We start from the raw sequence: 19,890 nt of genomic DNA on the forward strand, positions 1-19,890 counted from the left end.
GTCGCTCTGATTATTTCAAAAGACTCTTTATTGTTCCAATCACAGACAACTTTGTTGCATCTGTAATGGACAGTATAAAAACACATGATAAAGAAAATATACAACAGATGTTGAGCACCAGGTTCTTCAGCTGAGAAGACTGAGCCATCCCACCTCCATCGTGTTGAAATGGCAACCATAGTGACACATAAGGGTAGTCAGACACACGATACACACTACAAGTTTTGACCTACAGCCAGACATCTTGGATCTTCAGAGGGCACCAAAACACGATATTGATCCAAGATTAGTGTTTACAGATCATTTGTCTGGCCTTATCTATCACACGGCTGATAAGCAAAAGAGCATTAGGCCTAGCTGAGCCCCAGTGGAGGTAGGCGTCTCTTGCTGCATCTTGGAGAAAAACAAACTAAGGAAACCTTAAAAGCAACACACTTCCGGCCTGCATTAAAACAGTAAATAATGCTAGCACATTTATGATGAAAACAATTAAGGACCTGTTACTGTTACAGGTGGGAAAAAAACAAAGTTTGTGTAGCGATATATTTTAAGATCACATTACATGGCTATGGAAACCACTGAAGTAACATCCCAGGCCATTGGTTCTTGCTTACATCCATTCGTCTGTCAGCAATAAAATAATTACTACATACTGATAAATCATCTGGGTTTGTATTGCACCAAATATATTCTCTAGTTTTACAGTAGGGTTTGGTAGTGGGTCGTGGGATGTGCAAAATATGGGGGAGAAATCTGTGTAGTGGGATTAATAATCTCAGATGGGATAGTGCAAGAAGTAGATCTGACACCGACATACAGTAAATGCTTTGGGTGAAAACAAGAAGACAAACACGATTACTGAATTAAAACGACAGAGATCCTACAAACCAACAAATGAATCTACTTTCAAGAACTGCATAATGCCATATTCTTCATCACTTCACATAAACCTCTACCTTGTGGGGCTGATTATGTTGTTATTTAGAACATACATGTATGTTTGTGCTAGTAGCGGTTTGATGCTAAGACTTGTTGGACAAATACTTTAAAAGAAATAATGACAAAATATTTGGTTTAGGCTGACGGCCAATTACTGTAGTTCAATACACAATCTTGTAGTTGGGGCCTATATGCAGATAGTGAGTGGGGGTAAAGATGGGGCTTGGTTGATACCAAAGATTCCTTCATTCGAACCACATTTTTGGCTGCCGGCCAAAGTGACGCATTGAAGAAAAATATTGCAAAAAACAAGGCTCAGACTAAGAAAATATCATTAAATTTCAATTAAATTTTCTCAAATCTAAAACACAAAAAATATATTAAATTAGAAATTTGGAATTTCAACAGTGCCAAAGTTAGAGCGACTAAATAAAAATTAATTTGGGGGATTTTACAACTGTACATTTTTATGGTTAAGACAATGATTAAGTATTAAAACTGCCACTGTTTCATTGTCTGAGAGAAGTGGTGGCCTTGATAATGAGGTATGTTTCGCGGGAGATGGCACTGTCCTTATGCAGTCAAGCTTTGTCTTTCCTTCCAATACAGCGACTCTGAAAGGGATCACTGCATAAGCACTTATCCTATTAACACGGTTTGACATAATGATTTGCTTTACTACACATGTTCAGAAAGACAAAGGCAAGTTGACAATAAAAAAAAAAGAAAGAAAAAAAAAATCAAACATTCTGTACATACATATCCATGGATGAAAATAGTGCAACATCAAGCTTTTGTTAAGTTAGACTGCTACATAATTGCTGAGTGTAAGACTGAACCATAGCGGGATGGTCAGTCCACATGGTCAGCTCAATGTCCAAAGGCACCACGTTAAACCACAGTCCCTTTCCCAGGTAGGAGAAGACCTCGCGCTTCATTTAGCTTTCTGTCAGAAAAGAAAGAGCACAAGTGATTTTGCGGTAATTTGAAATTAAAGATAAATGCAAGTTGATGTCTTTAGTGATATTTAATAAAAGAGGCGTGGTAGTTACCCAACACAAAGTCAGACCATCTCGGCCCCGTCAGGCCCCTCATTCGCGATTGTCTCAACATTTTTGCTGGTCGTGGTTGCGGTGGTTCAGTAGACACAACCCCAGGACGTTTGTGTTTGCCTTTCTGCCTCCCCATTGGAATCTTATCCTGCTCCTGAGCTGATTTAGGTGCAGAACCTGTTCGCTCCCTTGAGGCAGTTCTACTCGCGCTCCTTTTCCTTTGAGTTTTCACAGCTTTAACAACTCCTACCAGTTCCCTCTCCCTTCCTGCAAAAAGGTTTGCAGAAGGTGATCCGTCATCCAGTGTCACAGTACAGGAGTCCCACTCTTCCTCAGTTGATTCATTGTCTGGGGAGTTGATCTTCCTCAGAAACACCCGGCATTCCTTCAGTGTCTCAGGACTCCAGGCTTTCGAGCAGAGGTTCTGCTCTTTGGGTACATCCTCAGAATCCTGAGTTTGGTCAACAGAACTGGTGGCAGAACTGCTCTCCAAACAGTCAGACAACTGATCCTTTGCTGATCTACGTAATGCTCTACGTTTTGGTTGTAGTCCAGTCACTAGTCCATTTGAACAACTTGCAGCTACTTTAATGCTTTTCTTATTCCTCTGTCTCTTTTGCCACCTCTCCCTTTTTTTTCCAGTTACGAACCTTGTCCTTGCTCTTGATAGAGTGGCCTGGTATTTACCAAGTGCTTTGCTTCTCCTCCATTGGGCTCCTTGACAGAGCCCGCCTGATTGAAACCTGGGAGTGAAAAGTTGTCGCCTAATATTATGTGTTGTAAGAGGTGCCTTATTCTTCTTCATCAACCTTCTTTGAGCCTGTTGATGTTGCAGAGGACTTTTTGGCACCGTTTTGGCAAATTTCTTCATGTGTTTGCGGAGTCTCTCTGCCTGAGGACTGTGGCTAACACTTTTTTCATTGGCAGAACGAGGGAAGTGCATAAGTTCGTAAGGATTACGGGAGCTTGCCTTCTTGACAATAGCCAGAGACTGTGTCTCTGTCGTCTGCATAAACCAGGAGCAGAGCTGCTGCATACTACAGGACCTTGGTTTGTTAGGAGGACAGTCGAACAGCGCTCGAACCACAGAGGAATGTTTTGACTTCCTGGTAAATGAATTGTTGCCTTTAGTGTCTGGTTTAGAATTAAAGGCAATTTCTTTTTCTTGGTTCTCCACAGTGTCTGAGACCCAGGTGTCAGAGATGAGCCGTATTCGCCTGGCAAGCTCCTGGTTCATAGTATTTTTCTCAGCAGATGCTGCCCACCACCTTAGAGTCTCTTTTGGGGTAAAGATCGAGTCTACAGACAACCCTGCCACTCTGGTCAGGTCCTGAGAGATGTTCTTCCTCTGTTGTCCGCTGAACCGTCTTTTCTCCCTTGAAGTTTCTACACTACTCTGTTGTTCCCCCAGTCTCCTTTCATTGCTGGCCTTGTTCAGCAGAAGTTGTTTGGAGCGCCGCAGTAGAGCATTACTGTGGCTGTATGATCTCGAGGTGGAAGTGGCAACAGAGTGCAGAAAGTGGATTGAGGGCTTTCTAACTCTCATTGAGTGACGCAGTGCTACAGGCTGATTTGGCTGTTTGTCTTTTCTTCCCTCCATTAAATCAATCTCGTCCTCTGTTTGACTGCTTTTGCTTGTTGGCTGACGACTGATTGTCCAGGGCTCTTTGGCAGGTTTGAATTCCGGTAGAAGTACTTTCTTACGAATTAGCATTTCAGGAGAGTGTCGAGTATCCTTATTTATCTGAATTTTACGTTGCCGAGGTGACACTGTGGTTACTGTGACTGAGATTCCAGAGATTTTAACTTTTGCAGGTCTACCTGGTTTCCTTGAGGGTAAAGAATCATCCCGCTTCTGACATTTGATGCTACTGCTAGATTGAGGGGCAGCCTCTTTCACAGGGCAGACAAATTTTAATTCCTCTGTTGAGACTGTTTTGATACTTCCTGAGCTTGTCTTGGAGTTGTGCATTAAAATGCCCAAGTCACTTTTAAGGCCCACTGCTTGCCATGCATCATTGAATTCTGTTTGCAGCTGGTCAAAGCCCTCAGACACCGTTCGTTTGTTTCTCCTTGAACGGCCATACACTACTGTTATTTTGAGGTTCTTGTTTACATTCTCCTCAACTTCAGATGATAAAACAGATTTTCCATTTGCAGTTTTTGCCCCAATTACTGAATCCACAGCCTTCTGCTTGCGTGGTCGACCAATTGGCCTCTTCACTTTTTGCTCCAGCTGTGGTCCCAGCTTCTTTGGTCGACCTGGACGCCTTTTTGGAGGAGTGGTTTCATGGAAAGATAGTAAATCCCCCGGGGATCTCTGGCTCTCAGTCCCAGCTACACACTTAGTGGGAGTACCTTCGCCTGACCTTCTGGAACCTATTTTAGGTGATGAGGAAGCTGACTTGGCTGGTGAAGAAGCAGACTTGGCTGGTGAACAAGAGGACTTGGCTGGTGAAGAAGCAGACTTGGCTGGTGAACAAGAGGACTTGGCTGGTGAACACGAGGACTTGGCTGGTGAACACGAGGACTTGGCTGGTGAAGAAGCAGACTTGGCTGGTGAAGAAGCAGACTTGGCTGGTGAACAAGAGGACTTGGCTGGTGAACAAGAGGACTTGGCTAATGAGGAGGCAGACTTGAGCGGTGAAGAAGCAGACTTGGGTAATGAGGAGGCAGACTTGGATGGTGAACCAGCAGATCTAGCAAGTGAGGTAGAAGACTTTAGTGGTGACGAAATAGACTTCACTCGTGAAGTAGCTGTCTCACTGCTCTGGCTGTTGTGTTTCTGAAGTGTCCCTGACCATGAAGACTCTTCACATGGGTCAAACGACTCATCTGCTTGTCCACTAGAACCAGAGCCTGCTGATTTCAGACTATATTTGACTCCTTCTTTATCCTTCATTGGTGATACAAACATGAGTTTAATTGGACTAGTGTACTGGACTTGCGAGTTGGGGGGGCTCTCAAAACAGGTAGCTGACTTAATGGCGACATCCATATTTGATGTGTTTTTGGGAGTTCTTGAAGCCATCTGTGAGTACTGCAGTCTTTTTGGATATGATCGTAGCCTTACAAAAGGTTTGTCAGCACAGTCACTGGCATCTGCTGTATTGTCTGAGCTGTGTTCTGTAGGACTCATGTCTTTGGCAGCCACAGCGTGTGGAAACATCCGGTCCATGGAAAGACCTTGTGACTCTTTGTTAGACAGTCCACATTGTTCAAGCTCCCATGTGGGCTCTGGTGAGGACAAAGGCGGTTTACTTCTTGATTCCAGCTGGGTGTCCTCAGCATCTGAAACTTTGGATGAGGCATCCAGGTTGTTAGATGTCAAACCATTGTCCTTTCGTGCTTTCTGGTTAAAGATACTTTCAGAGAAACATGCAACAAAGAACATCTTCCTGGGCTCTGTAACATAGGAAGAGAACCGGTGTGGAGGAACTATATTTCTTCTAGATCTCCTTGCTTCCTGCTGTGATTGACATTTCTGCTTCTGTCTTACAGGATTACGACAATCTTTACCTGGTCTACTGTCACTGTCAGAGCTTTGAGCTGATGGATCTTCTTCATGGTTAATACGACTTCCAGCACTGCTACACTTATCATCTTGTTCACAGCGCCTGCCACGTTTTTTTGCTGAGGTTGCAGTCACTGCCATCACCTGTGGTTGTACACTGTCACCCTGCCGGCCTTGTTTGCCATACTTGTTCTGCAGCTCAGGGGTGGGGATCTGAGTGCCAGAGAGAGTACTATCTTTATCCTCACTGAATATTTCCCTTTCTTTCTCCTCGGCTTTAATGATCTGAACTTCCTCTGTTACTGTAACTGTCTTTATCTCCTCTTTCACTCCATCCCTGTCACTTTCTGCATGGAGAATAATCAATGTTCCCTCATTAACTCTATGATTCCCTACAGGTTCAACACCTACCTCAATTTCTTTTTTAGACTCCTTTTTCATTGGGTTTGAATCACATGAAGTGTGTGATGTAGCTACAGCAACATTTCCATCTTTCAATCTTGCCCTCTTTGCTAGTGGCACTTTTCTCCTACTGTAGGATTGATCAAACATGGCAAGCTCTCGTTTAATTTGTAATGTATGCCTTCTGGTTGAGGCATTGTCAGCGGGTGTTGCCAAGGCAGCGAGGACTTCTTGACGACGACGCGAGCGGGTGTTTGGTGACTTGGGCTCTTTGCTATCATGACGATTGAACAGTTCACTGAGATTGTAGTCACTAGCACTGCCTGTGTGTAGCACTGTGGTGATGATTTCTGTCAGATGGGCATGAAACTGCCTGTTCTGACTGGTTGAGGGACACTGGAGTTGCTCCTTTTCAGAGACATTAACAGTGGTAGAAACCAGATGTGGGGGGTCCTTCTCTATTGGTTTGATTGTCTCCAGTTTCTCACTGAAGCGATTCATGACGTCTTGCAGTGAAGTCCCACTTGGGTTCTGCTCAGCCTGACTAATTCTTGGGGTCTGATGCTCTTGCTCCTCTTCTGTAGCTGTATCCACATCTGCCTCCTGTTGGCTTGCATTCATTATACCATCTTTAATCATTAGGTCAACTTCCTCCTCTTGCCTATGGTGAACGAGGGAGGGTGGCTTTTCATCCGTTTTCTTATTGACGTCTGAGGGGATGGGGGACAACGGGGGAGGAGAAGGACTCTGCTCTCGCTTCAGGATAGGGCAAGGAGGATCCCCATCTCCAGCCCCTCTTTCTGTTGTGTTCCCAACCTGCATCAGAGAGGCATGGTTTAAATAACAGGGACAAGAGTGGGGGTTGTGTTGGTTACAGCAGATCGATGAGGAAGGACATAAACTAGAGGAGGGAGTGCACAGTGAAGGGGATTTGGATAACGAAGAAGAGGATGCAAATGAACACACTACGTTGTTGATATGACCTACAGCCAGGCTTTGGCAGGAAATGCAATGCAGCCTCTTGGGGCAAAGAACAGTGTAGGTTTCCATCCTGGACCTCTGCAAACAGCAGTAGTTTGAGCCCCGAGGAGCTTCACCTTTACAGTCTGTTAAAGGGCAGCGATGGATGCTACAATTGGACTTGCAGTCTCCTGGATGAAGTATTGTGTTGTCATGACCATGATAATCACAATCAGTTAAAGGGTAGAACGGGCTGCTGTTATGGGCTTTACATTCACTAAATGAAACTGTATTAGGGTTAACCTTATCCTGTGGGTTTACACCACAGTGACAGCAGTGAGATTCAGTTTGACCTACAGGTCTGTGATTGCGGAACAACAGCAAGTTTTCCTGGTGTGCAAGCTTCAGGATCTGGTAGAGTAAGGAACGGTGTGATGGGCAGAGTGGGCTGAGAACAGAATCCAATGCAGATCTCGGACGACACTTTGTCCCTCGCTGTCCCAGATCTCCCACTTCTGTAAGTGATGGCAGCAGGGAGCTAGAGGCAGAAATAAAAAGATTTTGAGGCTTTACTCATAGCCGAGCCGTTTCAAATGACAAACAAATAAGTTTTCACATGGCAAATGACCATGTTTTAAGCAAAGCTACTATTAACGTCATATTAGGCTAATTGCATTATGGTCTGGTATAGGACTTACATTTCATCCATATGCGAATATTATGTAATCCTGAGGCCTGTTAAATTTTCTTACTTTAGATCATGGCAGACATGCCATGACATGCACACTTTTATCATGTTATTAGCCAATTAAAACAAAATCTTTATTATAACTGTACTATAATTCTTTGTAGCCCACAGCATATATCAATTACATTGTCTACATTCCTAACATTATTGGAATAACATTGCTTTACTTCATAATATGCACTTTCTAAAAAATTTAAAAGATATGATAGCACACACTTCAAATCCACATTTCACAAAACACTAACATGTGAATTTGGATTGCCTGTTGCTGCACAGACAGCCACTTTTATGTAAGTGCACTGTGAACTGCGGTGGAAAGTTTTCTGGAAGGGCAGAGCAAGTTCATTGCTATTTTCTAGCCAGGTTTGCCATTATTAAGTCAAGCCAGCTTTTGTCAAACCAGTATGAAAAAGCAGTTTCTTGAAAACAGTAACAATGCAAAAGCAAGTGTCTTTGTAAACTGTTAACAATCTGCAAGTCCATAAAATAAAGTGAAAATGTTAATCAAAGTATGACAGCCAGCCGATTGGAGAACTGTTTTATTGATGAGTTGCTGAAGGCAAATGATAACACTCTGCTTAAAGCAGAAGGAACGATTGTAGAAACGCTTAAAACAAAATGTGTTTTTTAACAGCACTTTCACCAACAAACCAACAGCTCAAAAAATGTCTAATGTTCAAATCAACTAACAGTTAAATCAGGTCCCATAAGTGACTTATTTCACCATAAAAACAAGTCATTGATTTAAATAACATTAAAATTTCTTAAGTGTTTGATAATATAATATTTTCAACAATTTAAGTACTGTATGTGCCCAAACCTTTACAGCCTGATGCACAATAAAATTGCTTTCTTTAGTGTAAGTGTTGAGTTTGTTATAACCAAATTAGTTTTTAAAATCACTTAAATAAATTTCATTTTAACATAAGTACGAAACAACCACAATAGTCAGGGGTGTCATTTCAGGACTAAATAAATTATGTAGGCTAACATTTATAAAACGTTCATGCAGTTGTAGCAATACACATTTCACATTGCATCAAAGTGCCCCATTAAAAATCAAGAACTACAACAATCAAACTACTAAAATCACAGTTCTGAAGCACAATCAATAAATAAGTATGCAGCGACAACACAAAACAGGTTTCTACAATTAAAATGCTTCGTTAAAACCATAGTGCAATAATGGATTTATGCATAAATAGCAGATTTACATTAAGTCGTTTCAAAGATTTGACAGTAGTTCAGTCAAAAAAAAAGAAAAAAAAAAGCCTTCAACTCAGTTTGAAAACAAGCCTAGGCATGTTCCCAGAATATACTGCAGTACATATACAATGAAATAATTAAGTTTTTCTATTTCTCAAGGGGTGTTTTAGGCTTGTTTACAAACTGGCCCTTTGATATAAATAGCAGACAATTCCCAGAGTAGAGACATCATGCTGCACCATGCTGTAGCCCCAGACACAGGCACTGTGTACTGTTATGAGCAGAGACATTCAGGAGTAGAGACATCAATATTTGTATAGTTGCCAAAGTTACAAAGGTTGGAAGGTTAAACAATCTGACCAAAAAAGCTTTGAAGAAAATTAATAGCTTAGCCTTACACTCTAAACTTACAATTAACAAATACAAAGATAACCAACAGCTTCTTGGTGGAGGCTAACAACATGGCATATCTCCTGTAAATGCCACAGGGCAGAATTAAAACCATTTTAAATTTAAAAAATTCTTTCACGCTCCACCACTCCACACCAAACGGCTGACTAACTGTGTAATAATTTATTTCAAGAAATTTAAGTGTTGTTGAACGCAATAAATGTACACTTGGGTTTTGTTCCTTAAGAGAAGAACGGCTCCTAAGTGTTCCTAAGCTAATAAGAGCTCATACCCCAGCAGATTGGCTATCATAACACAGGGGCCTTGATGTGAAACCTGACACTGGGCTATAGGCAGATACAGTTCAGAGGTATATGTGGCAATGAGGTTAGAGAGAAAGAGAGAGAGAGACAGGCAGGCAGGCAGGCAGGCAGGCTGACATCACAGCAAAACAAATCGAAGCAGCTTTGTGTAGGTGACCCTGAACTGCTGCTTTGGTAGTAGCACTGGCAATGGAAATAGGCCCATCACAGAGACAGACACGAGTGTAGACGCAACATTTAGCATTTCCCCTGACAAAGACAAAGAAGCCTGTGAGCCTTGCACTGAATCCAGTCATTGTCACACTGCCAACTTTTCAGCAAAAACTACTGTAACCTCCGGCAGCGTACACAATCAACCATCAATAATATCTAGCCCTCTCCGTACACTAAATTCTAGTTAAAATGAGCTTCTTTGTTGCAGCTAGGCTTCTTTGTGCCAAGGAAAAGGTCGAGTACAGTTAAAAGCAGCAGTCATGTATGAGGTTTACAGTAATACAGCTACAGTAGCAGAATTAGTAAATATCTGTGATAATAAAAGAACATCTGTCACAAACAGTACACATACACAATAACATACATTTCCCAAGCTTATCAGTGCACATTTTAAAACATGCTGCACAGTTGCATTCCAACTACACTCAATACAATGTTCAGACTAGCTTGCACAAATAGAGAGGAAAACGATGTGGACACAAGATGGCTTTCTTAAGCTAATCTCTTCAGCAAAAACTCATAATGTAGATGTAGCCACCACAGCAGTTTTTACTGTACAGTCTCCCTGTTTGTAGAGGTGTCTACCAGTAGCATTGAGTTTCTAATCTGTTTTAATGGCTCTAAGTCACTTTAGCCTAGGTAAAATACCCAGAGAGAGATAGAAAGCTGCAAACGACAATCATCAACGCTCCATTAACAAGGAGCTTTAAGAATTGAATCAAACCTGAATAACCTAACAGCTAGCAAACATGAGAGTCACACTTCTTTTCTTAGCTCTACAAGGTCAGAAACTGCCTCTCATACTTGATCCTGGGCAATCTGGTGGACAACAATCAATGTCAGTTTTTCTCCAAATCATATGAACATGAAAACAAAGTTAAGAACTTCCTAAAGCTCTTGATGACAGTAATTACCAGTGTTATTTTATTACCTTATTAACAACAAATCCCCTAACAAGACCAAAACCGACTGAGTCATCCTTAAAAGCATGTTTTTTTTTTCAGCCACAGACTGATTCATCTTACATCTCTGTGCCACAGAACTACAACGTCATCTAGAAATTACTGTTTATATAATCTAATAAATACCGGATCCATTGAAAAAGCAGTGGACTAAAGCAGCAAAGTTTCAGTCATGGCAGATGAAAGTTTTAAGTTTAGGAGAGTTCTGTACATTTAGTGCAGACACTGCACATGTGCCACTTTTTCATCACAAAAACTATTTAAAAACTCATGGCCACTCGATATATCAGGTTGTGGCCAGACAGACAGAACATATTAGTAGGATAACAATAATTTAGTTTTGGTCTCTCTATGGAATGTGTTGATAATAGTAAACAGGTCATATGCAAGCCATGTCCTTAAAGATCTTTTCGCTTGAGTGATAAAAACTGAAGCTACGAGGAGTTTGTTGAGTTAAGCAGTTCTGTGAACAAAAGCTGCACTGAGCACCACTGCTGTACCTCGTCGCCTCTTTAATCAAAGCCCAGGACTAAGTTAGAGAGATACAGCCAAAAGTATGACTATCATATAACAGACATGTAGTTAAAAGACCTGAATATCTATATCCATACATTTTGTAAAGGCATGTGTTGTGTTTTAACAAGTGTCTCCAGAGAACATTTATCTTGTAGGAGGTGATGAGTTCAAGTGTTGAGGAGTTCTAGAGGCGTTTCATGGTCTAGACCCTCTTTGCGTCAGCAGCTGAGGCAAGAGTCCCTGAGTTAGTGGAACCGGTCATGGTACCGCTACCAGAACCAGACGAGTTGGAACTGGATGAACAAAAGTTGGCAGATTTCTTCTTAGGCGGGTTCTTCAATGTTCCAGTACGCTCCTTCACTTTGTACTCTAGTGTGCTATGGGGCACCCCGTAAACCCCCTGGGCCTTGGACACACTCATGCGACCGCCCATCACCATAGCAATGGCCTCTTCCAGCAGGTCATGGTCGTACTGGCGGTATCTCCCACGTTTCTTTCTTGGTTGCTTGTCTTTATCCCGACCGCCTGACCCCTCTTCTGAATCATCCAGCGAGGACCCGCGCGGTCCCAGGCGATGAGGTGACTGGTTGGCAATGCCCGGACAGCCATGTGGTAAAAACGGAGGTCTGAGTTTGAAGAGAGATGAAGGCCTTACAGTAGTTGTTGATGAACTGGCAGTACCATCTGTTGATGAGGTACGTTGATGTAGGTTTTCGGCCATGCTGCAATTCTCAGCTGGAATCGACCTGTTATGGTCAGACATGGAACGGACCTGAGGAATACGCAGGGGGGTAAGTGGCTCCAGACTGGGAGTGGGGCTTGGTGGGGGCTGAAGAGCATCCCTGAGCTGAGGAAAAGAGTGGGGAAGGGTTTTCTGTACACCGCTCGGCTGATAAAAGGTGAGAGAGGATGAAGGGACACTCAAGTCTCCATACTCCTCTGCAGCTCCTCCAATTTCTGCCCGCTCTGCCCATGCAGCCACCTTCTGCAGAACAAGACGAGCTTCACCACCCAACATTGATGACATTACATTGTACGATGTCACTTCATCCCTGAAATCTTTGCTTCCTGGTGCAAGCTGACGTAGCATCCCCAGCTTTCCCTCAGCCCAGCCTTCCAGACCTTGTCTCAGGGTGTGAAGGGGTATTCCATAAAGCAACGCGGCCCGCTGCTCCTGCAGCCTCCCTGAACGTATATCCTTCAAGGCCTTGGACAGCAACCCCTCAGACAGCTCCAAGCTCCTCTCAATGTACTCCTCCTTCTGCCTGCGCTGCCTCCTAGGGATGGGAGGACCAAACAGCAGGGTCAGGTTGGAGGTGATGGAGGGGGTTTGATTTTGGCATAGGGGACAGGGGGTTGCAGAGCGAGGGGTCCACTCCTTTATGCCTTGTGTTGGTAACATCACTGTGACTTATGTTTCAAGTCTGTCTGTCTGTTTCTGGGCCCTCACACACACTGCTGCTGTGTGTCTCTCGCACACAAATTCTTTGTGTGTTGGCAAAGCCTCTTCACGTCCAGGTGGGACAGTCTGTGAATGGCTGGAGTTACTTTGGTCACCCATAACGCTTGTATGCACACAATGCTTGAAGGTCGAATAATCAAGCTCATCATAACTGGATCAATAAAAATGAGGTAAAATTGTTGTGAGGTACTGCAACGTCCTCCTCAGTGTACAATCCTGAGCTGTTGGCACATGTTATAATACGGTGCGATTGCTGTGACGTTACCGATCAAGAGATAAAAGAGTCAACCCCTTAGAACCAAAACACCAAACACAAGCTAGCTCTTCATAACGACGAACAATGAACTGACCCAAAGCACTGCCAAACAAAGCAGTATGCATATCATTCAAACCAGAGGTGGTAATTAATTGACTTGAAAAAGCGCGAGTGAAAATGACAGTAACACAACACAGTGCTGATGCTAACCTTCCAATCTTAGCCGTGCTATTCACCTTAAAGAAAATTCAGTGGACAACAGTGCTGAAACATGCAATGTTTTAGTCATAGTGGGTTTGAACAAAAATGCCTAGGTCATGTAAATGTCCTGTACTGAAGAAGAACCCCCAGTTTTACCCAATAGTAATGATAAGGCTTCCTTGTGCATTTTGCAACAAGGCCAAATACCACTAAAAGACACAGGCAATCCAAGAATAGAAAACTCTTACCCTGAGGCTTTGTGATTAGATGAGGATGTTGATGAAGTTGCTGAGCAGGCAGAGTTCCTGTTTGAGAGGTCGAGCACGCCATCTGTTACAAGAATTCATTTAAACTGGTTAGGATTTGAGTTACAGTGCTGTACCTTCAACAAGTGTCAATGTTACGGTCTTAAAACTTTGGAAGCTGCAAATGTGTATTTGTTGACTTTGATGCTTTTCCTACCTGGTTCACGTTCACTCTCTTTCACCTCCTGGGTTCGACTCACTGTGAGGTCCAGCGGGGCATCTGATGTCTCTGATGACAATGTGGATGAGGTCCTTGTTGTAACACCATTTGTACTGGTGTGGAGTAGGCACTTGGACGCATACTCCATGGCAAACCGATGTATCATTTTCTTCATCAGCTCCTGGGCAACCAGAGGGATGTTGGAATCACAGCCAAGGGGCACATCTAATGAAACGGGAACAGATGCAGATTGAAGTTTTAAAAAAACAAAAAACGGGTGGAATTGGCTGGTAACCAAACAAGCGTGATGTCCATTATTCCTGTAGGGCAAGAAAACAAAGTATCTATTGTGATAAAAAAAAACCTCTCCTGCTTCAAACACGTCAGCAGCAAAGAAACAAATGTTTCCTAAATGTCCTAAATAACAAGTGACTTGGGCAACAAGTAAACTATTGATAGTTTGGGAACATCCACCTTTCTAAAAATCTACTTTTTGTGTACTTCCCGGTAAGGGTAGGCATTATAATGATTTATAATGCTGACAGGCAACTTTTCCCTACCGTTTATTTTATTGTAACTGCACCTTGTATTAAGCCAATACTAGATTTTTGTAAAACGTTTGCAACAATGTGATGGTGTACATTGCTGGACTAGCCAAAATAAACATTCTTGTTTGGCCATTTCATACCATAAAAATTTCTCAAGTGGTGTACCAGAAATCTTTATTATTATAGTAATACTGTGATATAAAATTAGATGTTTCGTGATTGACATCACCCACTCTTGCCTCCAACTTTGTAAGCTATGAGGCTGAGTAAACACTGGCTTGAACTAAGTCGAGTCACTGAGTCACTTACTTTTACATCATTGTAACTCATACGAACCTTGGAAACAGGCCAATGGTAAGCAGATCAATGGTAATCACGGGTTGTTTTTGGGGAACACTTAGGACGACCACAACCACATTTTAGGAGCTCTTGTGCTAAAATATAATTGGTTACTTTAGAGACATTGTCCCTTGATAAACTGGTGAGAACAAGATCTGGATTATCCAGAGGAACATGACATTGGAGGGGAAAGGATAAATCACATTTAATGTTTACACAAATGAAACTCAACTCATCTCCACTGTATTAGTGTGGGAGCAACAACATCAGAAGGATTCCTCAAACGTCCGCACTTAAAACCAAAACTATTTGCATAGCAATTCCTCCATTATCTGCAAAAATGGGATTTGACAATTTAGCTATGGATACACTCATGAATATCAACGGACAGCTAATGACAGCACACAAAAGTGTTAGTGGCAAGCCAGAATACCAAAGTAATCTTGAGCCAAAGCAGATTAGTCTTGTTTTTATAATCAGCATTATTGCTCTTAACACAAATTATTCTATTTAGATAGCAAATTAATAACTGTGAGGCGAAAGCTGATAGCTGTGCACCTGCGACATGAGCTTTAGTGAAGCATGAGTTGACATGTTTGTGCCAAATTCCACAAACGGAAAGATACCCGACTCACCTTTCCTGTGAAACACAGCTTGGAGGAACCTATGCGCTGACTGGCTGCTCTCAGATATGGTTGGAGCCTGACAGGGAGAGTAATCAGAGGGGGAGGAGAGGGGCGACATGGCTGCAGGTACTTGATCCTACAAGAAGAAAAACAGAAAAGTTACTTTACGGACTGTTTTTACTACTATGAATTTAATATACACTATAATATTCTATATTCTACATCAGACAATACAACTATTACAACTTCCAAGCACTAAGGATAACTTAGCTACAGGCAAAATGCAAACACTTATAGTGGATTATCTTGACTGGGACAATTCTTACACTGAGTTTGTCCAGGGGAAGGTTGCAGAGTGAACACTGAGAGCAACTTGTTTCTGGGGACCAGTCATCCACCTCTTCGGGCTCACAGTCTGAAAGACACAATATAACACAACCAGGCATTAATAAATGAGGGTACATCAAGAATCAAACAGCCTCCTACTGAGCTCAGAATACAGGATTTGACTTGAGGCAGTCGTGGTTTCCAAACTGCATCAACAACAAATGTCTATAATCTTTTGATTTATACTGTCACATTTTTCAACCCCAACATAATATTTGGTGGAAGATGACAGATACGTCTCAGTCTACAATTTACTAGCAGGCAACATTTAATGGAAAGCGCATTTAAGAAAATCCTAAAGACTGATGTATTGGATCATTAGCTGACTGTCAGAACCAGCAACACGTGCAAATGTTTTTTTGCGACTATTTTTCTTAATATCTCAGGTTGTAGTAAACAATTGTGAGCAAATGTTGCAAATCAAAGAACAGGACTGGGGCTATGACAATATTGGATTGGTTTGAGTGTTATATCTATTAATGATTTCTCTATTGAATTTCCAGAATATATATATGTGTGTGTATACACATGTATCTTATATTCATCAAAAAAATTACCAAATCATAACTCCTTAAGTTCGACAATCAGAGAAGACAAGCAGATAAATAAGTGTGACTTAAGAATACTATCATCTGATCATGTTGCTGTCTAGCTTCACTCAAACTCCAAATGGCACTACTGACTGCACTGAAATGGCAGATAGTGCCAAGCAAGCTGTGTCATTTGGCTGCTAGTTCAAGTGCTAGTGGCCTGTGATAGCATTATGCCAGCTAATGGATAAAGTAGAGATAGCGCGAGCGGTGTATATCCCTGTTAGAAGTAACAAATACATTTGCACTGATCCATCCTACATTTTTAAGCTGCCTTGACAGGATTCAAATTAGTTGATTTAATTTGATTCATTTTAGATTTTATATCATGTAATTTGCATTATTTATTGCTGAATTGAGGGAATTTTGACTGAGAAATCTTAAAAGAGGCAAACAAAATCTGTACTCAAGTCACAAGACATACTATGACAGCTGCTAGGGACAAAATTACCCCAAATAATATTTACTGCCATAAAATGGATAGTGATGCATCTGTCTCCACAGATATATTTTTCAGCAGACCTTGCATTGTGCGTCTTTGCTCTAGAGTCTCTTTCATTCATCTAAATCCAGCGTTTTCAATGTTACACTGACTTACTGCCTAAAAAAATACCCATGTTGAATTTGTTAACATTAACCAGGAGCAATTAGGGGCCAGTACACCATGTACTTGCAGTGTTTGAGTTCATTGCTCCCCTGCCATGCTCCCTTCTTAAATGAGGGGCAAGGTTTTTCAGATATTTTACGACATAGCTGCATGTTTCATATGCTACAAATGCTGATGTTGAAAATTTCTCCTTTGTTCTTTTTATTCCTTTGAGTCTAAACTACTTCCATTTTACACAAGTGCCTGTGTTGATACCAAGGGCTCATATGGACTGTGAGCTCAATATCTGTATAAAATGGCTTTGTTTCCATTCAGAGAGGTACACAATATCAATAATTCTACACACACATATATATAAAGATGAAATGGATCACTTTAAATTTTTGTGGAAATTAGCAGCTGTATATAGGAATATAATGTTTTGTAGTTGAGAGTCAAATTCAAACATAAGATGGGTAATATTGTATAACTATCAAACAGGAAAAACCTGGAGTGTGACACACAACACTAAAAACATGTTTACAATAACTCAGTCCCACATATACCATCTGGCTGCCATAAATGAATCAAATGTGTAACAATCCATGGCTGAAAATAATTATTTACTCCTGTCAACTTCAGTATCAAGTGACAAAATAATAAAAAATAATGCAATCAGTCAACTTTTTTGATATTCAAATATATATTTGTGACATTTTTTAAGATTTCGATGCTACAAACAGCACTAAGAAGTCAGTCAGCATTATGGTATTCGTTTTTGGTGAAAATAAATAAATAAATACGCCAAGGATTATCTACGCGATTAAGGTCTTTTTTAATGTACATAAAACACAAAAAAAACCCACCATCAAATAATTTGAGGTCGTTTAGCAGCATTGGGCCATAGATTCCCTCCAGAATGCTTTCAAACCCTGCAAGGCAAGATAAACAGAAATCATCCTTTAGGACCGCTGTGAACATGACATGCACGCATAAAAGGCTCGACATATGGCTGATCTCAATGCTTGTGCCAAACTAGTTTGCTGACAACAACAGACAGGTGAGTGCAATGCTACAGCACCCAACACCGTGAGACCGAGTCCTTGAAATCCCTTAGATAACATTTCAAACAAATGTGGTATCTGAATGGCAGCAGCATTTTTGGTTAAATTACTGAGAGTATTTTCAGTTTGGTGCCACTGTGATTGAACGATATAAACAAGAAGAAATTGTGCTAACTTCGGATGGGCTAGCATAAGGTTACCGGCTCATGTAGCATATTAAATAACAGTGTTCAAAAAATAGCAAAGGCTAGGAGGAAAACCGTTACCCGAGACTACAGAAATGTACGCTTTTCTCATATTGCACTGACATTAGGTAACGTAACAATCCCATCCCCCTAACATCAACAGCGTCAATATTAGCATAGCTTGTTAGCATGGCATTAGCATAGCCAACATATATACATCAATAAACAAATCTAGCAAACATTGCAAATATCGGCTAGCTACCAATGATATGATACGCCTTAATATTTCATGTACGGTATCTTCTGAGTCATATAACAATAATCGCAACAGCTAATACCGGCGAGTAGCAAGCTAGCTCACAGGGACAAAGAAAAGGAGCCAACGGAAGGGCTAGCCAGCTGGTAAGTATTAGCCTGACAGTTTAACCTAACCGCTAAAGCTGCCCACCTACGGTGCCAGGCTACCGGCTAACGCTAGCTATCAGTTAGCATTAGCATTAGCACTAGCCAGCACTCTAACGTAGCTCGGGCTAGCGATCCCTCTGCTGCCGGGCAAAATCTCTTTGAAGCTCGTTGATTTTTAATTTTTTTTCTACAAAATATAAAACTGCACATGGATCATACCGACGCAGTGTATCAATTTGTGTCGCCAAGAATCAAGTTCCCGCCGAAACCCTTTCCTTTCTGCCGTGCATTTGGAGCACTGCACGGTCGCCATTCTGCGTCCTTCCCCCCTCTCTCTCCCTCTGTCTGAACGACAGGAAGCGGCTGCAGGCTGTGGACGGTTTACCGCTGCAGCACAGCGCTGTCGCACCCTCGGCCCGCCGCTAGGGGGGACAGAGGCTGCAGAGACAGGGGGCATCTTTGCCCCGAATGTGGCCACACAGAAAACCTAGCACTTCCTGCATATCGGTCATCAAACACATACTGTATTGTTAGGTGTGAGCTACAGATACCGAAATGACAGCGACCATACTGTTAGATGAACTCAGACTTTTATAGACTCTCATACAGTCTATGGATGCTACTGAAACAATAATAGAAACAAGGCATCAGTTTTTCCAACAAGATATCATAAGCACTCCCTCTGCTTTGTCAGGGTGGTTCACATTTGTTGTTGGAGATTTGTTGGGAAACAGTCAGGCTGTTGCAACAGAAGTGTTTTTTTTTCTTTTCTTTTTTACCAGCAAAGTCAAAGAGATTATCCTATCTATCCTAATGCTTCACAGGTTTGAGAGAGACTTAATTTATCCCACACTGGGGAAATGTACTTGTTAAAGCAACAGAGGAGACAGAAAAGGTGCAGAAATAAAGTGTCAGTAGCAGAATTAGTGCAAAAACAAGGTATATTACAAAATATAAAAATAAATGCAAATATAAGAATTTGAGAGAAAAATCTAAACATGTATAGAATATATATGTGTGTATTGCACAGGATATTGTGAGTGTCGCACAGTAGTAAGAAAACAGAAATAAGTGGTGATAAAGTGTAAGTAGTGACTGTGATATTTCCATGAGATGAATTTATCCTACTATTCATTATAAAGTCAAGACAGACATTGATTTAAGCTGAACATTTATTCATACATTTACAATGGTCTTGCTCACATACAAAGCAACTGTGGAGAAAACTGTCTCTGTACAGATTGCATATGCCATCTATTTTACTTTGGAAAATGTTTTGTTTGGTTTCACTTGATATGACCAAAATTTGAGTGAGAGTGTTTCTCGATGACCTTGCTGAGAGCCATTGCCACTGGGCCACAAAATGATCAGTTTCATGGTTTTCGCTGTAGTTACAAACAGATTGACAGAATCGTTCATTGAGCCTCCTCAACTTGTCCAGCCTATTTTGTGGGTGCAGTCATTTCATAAACCTAACTAAAGTTTTGCTTCCTGTAACATGGTGGCATCCCTCTGAGTGTTAAATTAGCACTGATATGATAAGAGACAAAT

At 41.6% G+C, this 19,890-nt stretch overlaps 1 protein-coding gene across 4 annotated transcripts; it reads right to left on the reverse strand.

Annotated features, from left to right (window-relative positions):
- Nucleotides 1–16: 16 nt before the first annotated feature.
- On the reverse strand, nt 17–18,662 carry lcorl (ligand dependent nuclear receptor corepressor-like). 4 transcript variants are annotated; one of them, XM_070856446.1, is made up of 9 exons: nt 18,559–18,662; nt 17,552–17,617; nt 15,449–15,537; nt 15,132–15,258; nt 13,607–13,834; nt 13,393–13,474; nt 7,225–7,405; nt 1,992–6,723; nt 17–1,885 (listed from the first exon to the last, which is right to left on the reverse strand). In XM_070856446.1, exons 1-9 carry the CDS (start codon nt 18,650–18,652, stop codon nt 1,878–1,880), a joined length of 5,607 nt encoding a protein of 1,868 aa, XP_070712547.1. In that variant the 5' UTR covers nt 18,653–18,662; the 3' UTR covers nt 17–1,877. The 4 variants fall into 4 exon arrangements, with proteins under 4 accessions (XP_070712547.1, XP_070712546.1, XP_070712543.1 ...); XM_070856445.1 differs by having other exon boundaries at nt 17–1,881; nt 1,992–7,405; XM_070856442.1 differs by having other exon boundaries at nt 1,992–7,405.
- Nucleotides 18,663–19,890: the final 1,228 nt, after the last annotated feature.

The sequence above is a fragment of the Pempheris klunzingeri genome, chromosome 3 (genome assembly GCF_042242105.1).
Source record: "Pempheris klunzingeri isolate RE-2024b chromosome 3, fPemKlu1.hap1, whole genome shotgun sequence".
NCBI classification, from domain to species: Eukaryota; Metazoa; Chordata; class Actinopteri; order Acropomatiformes; family Pempheridae; genus Pempheris; species Pempheris klunzingeri.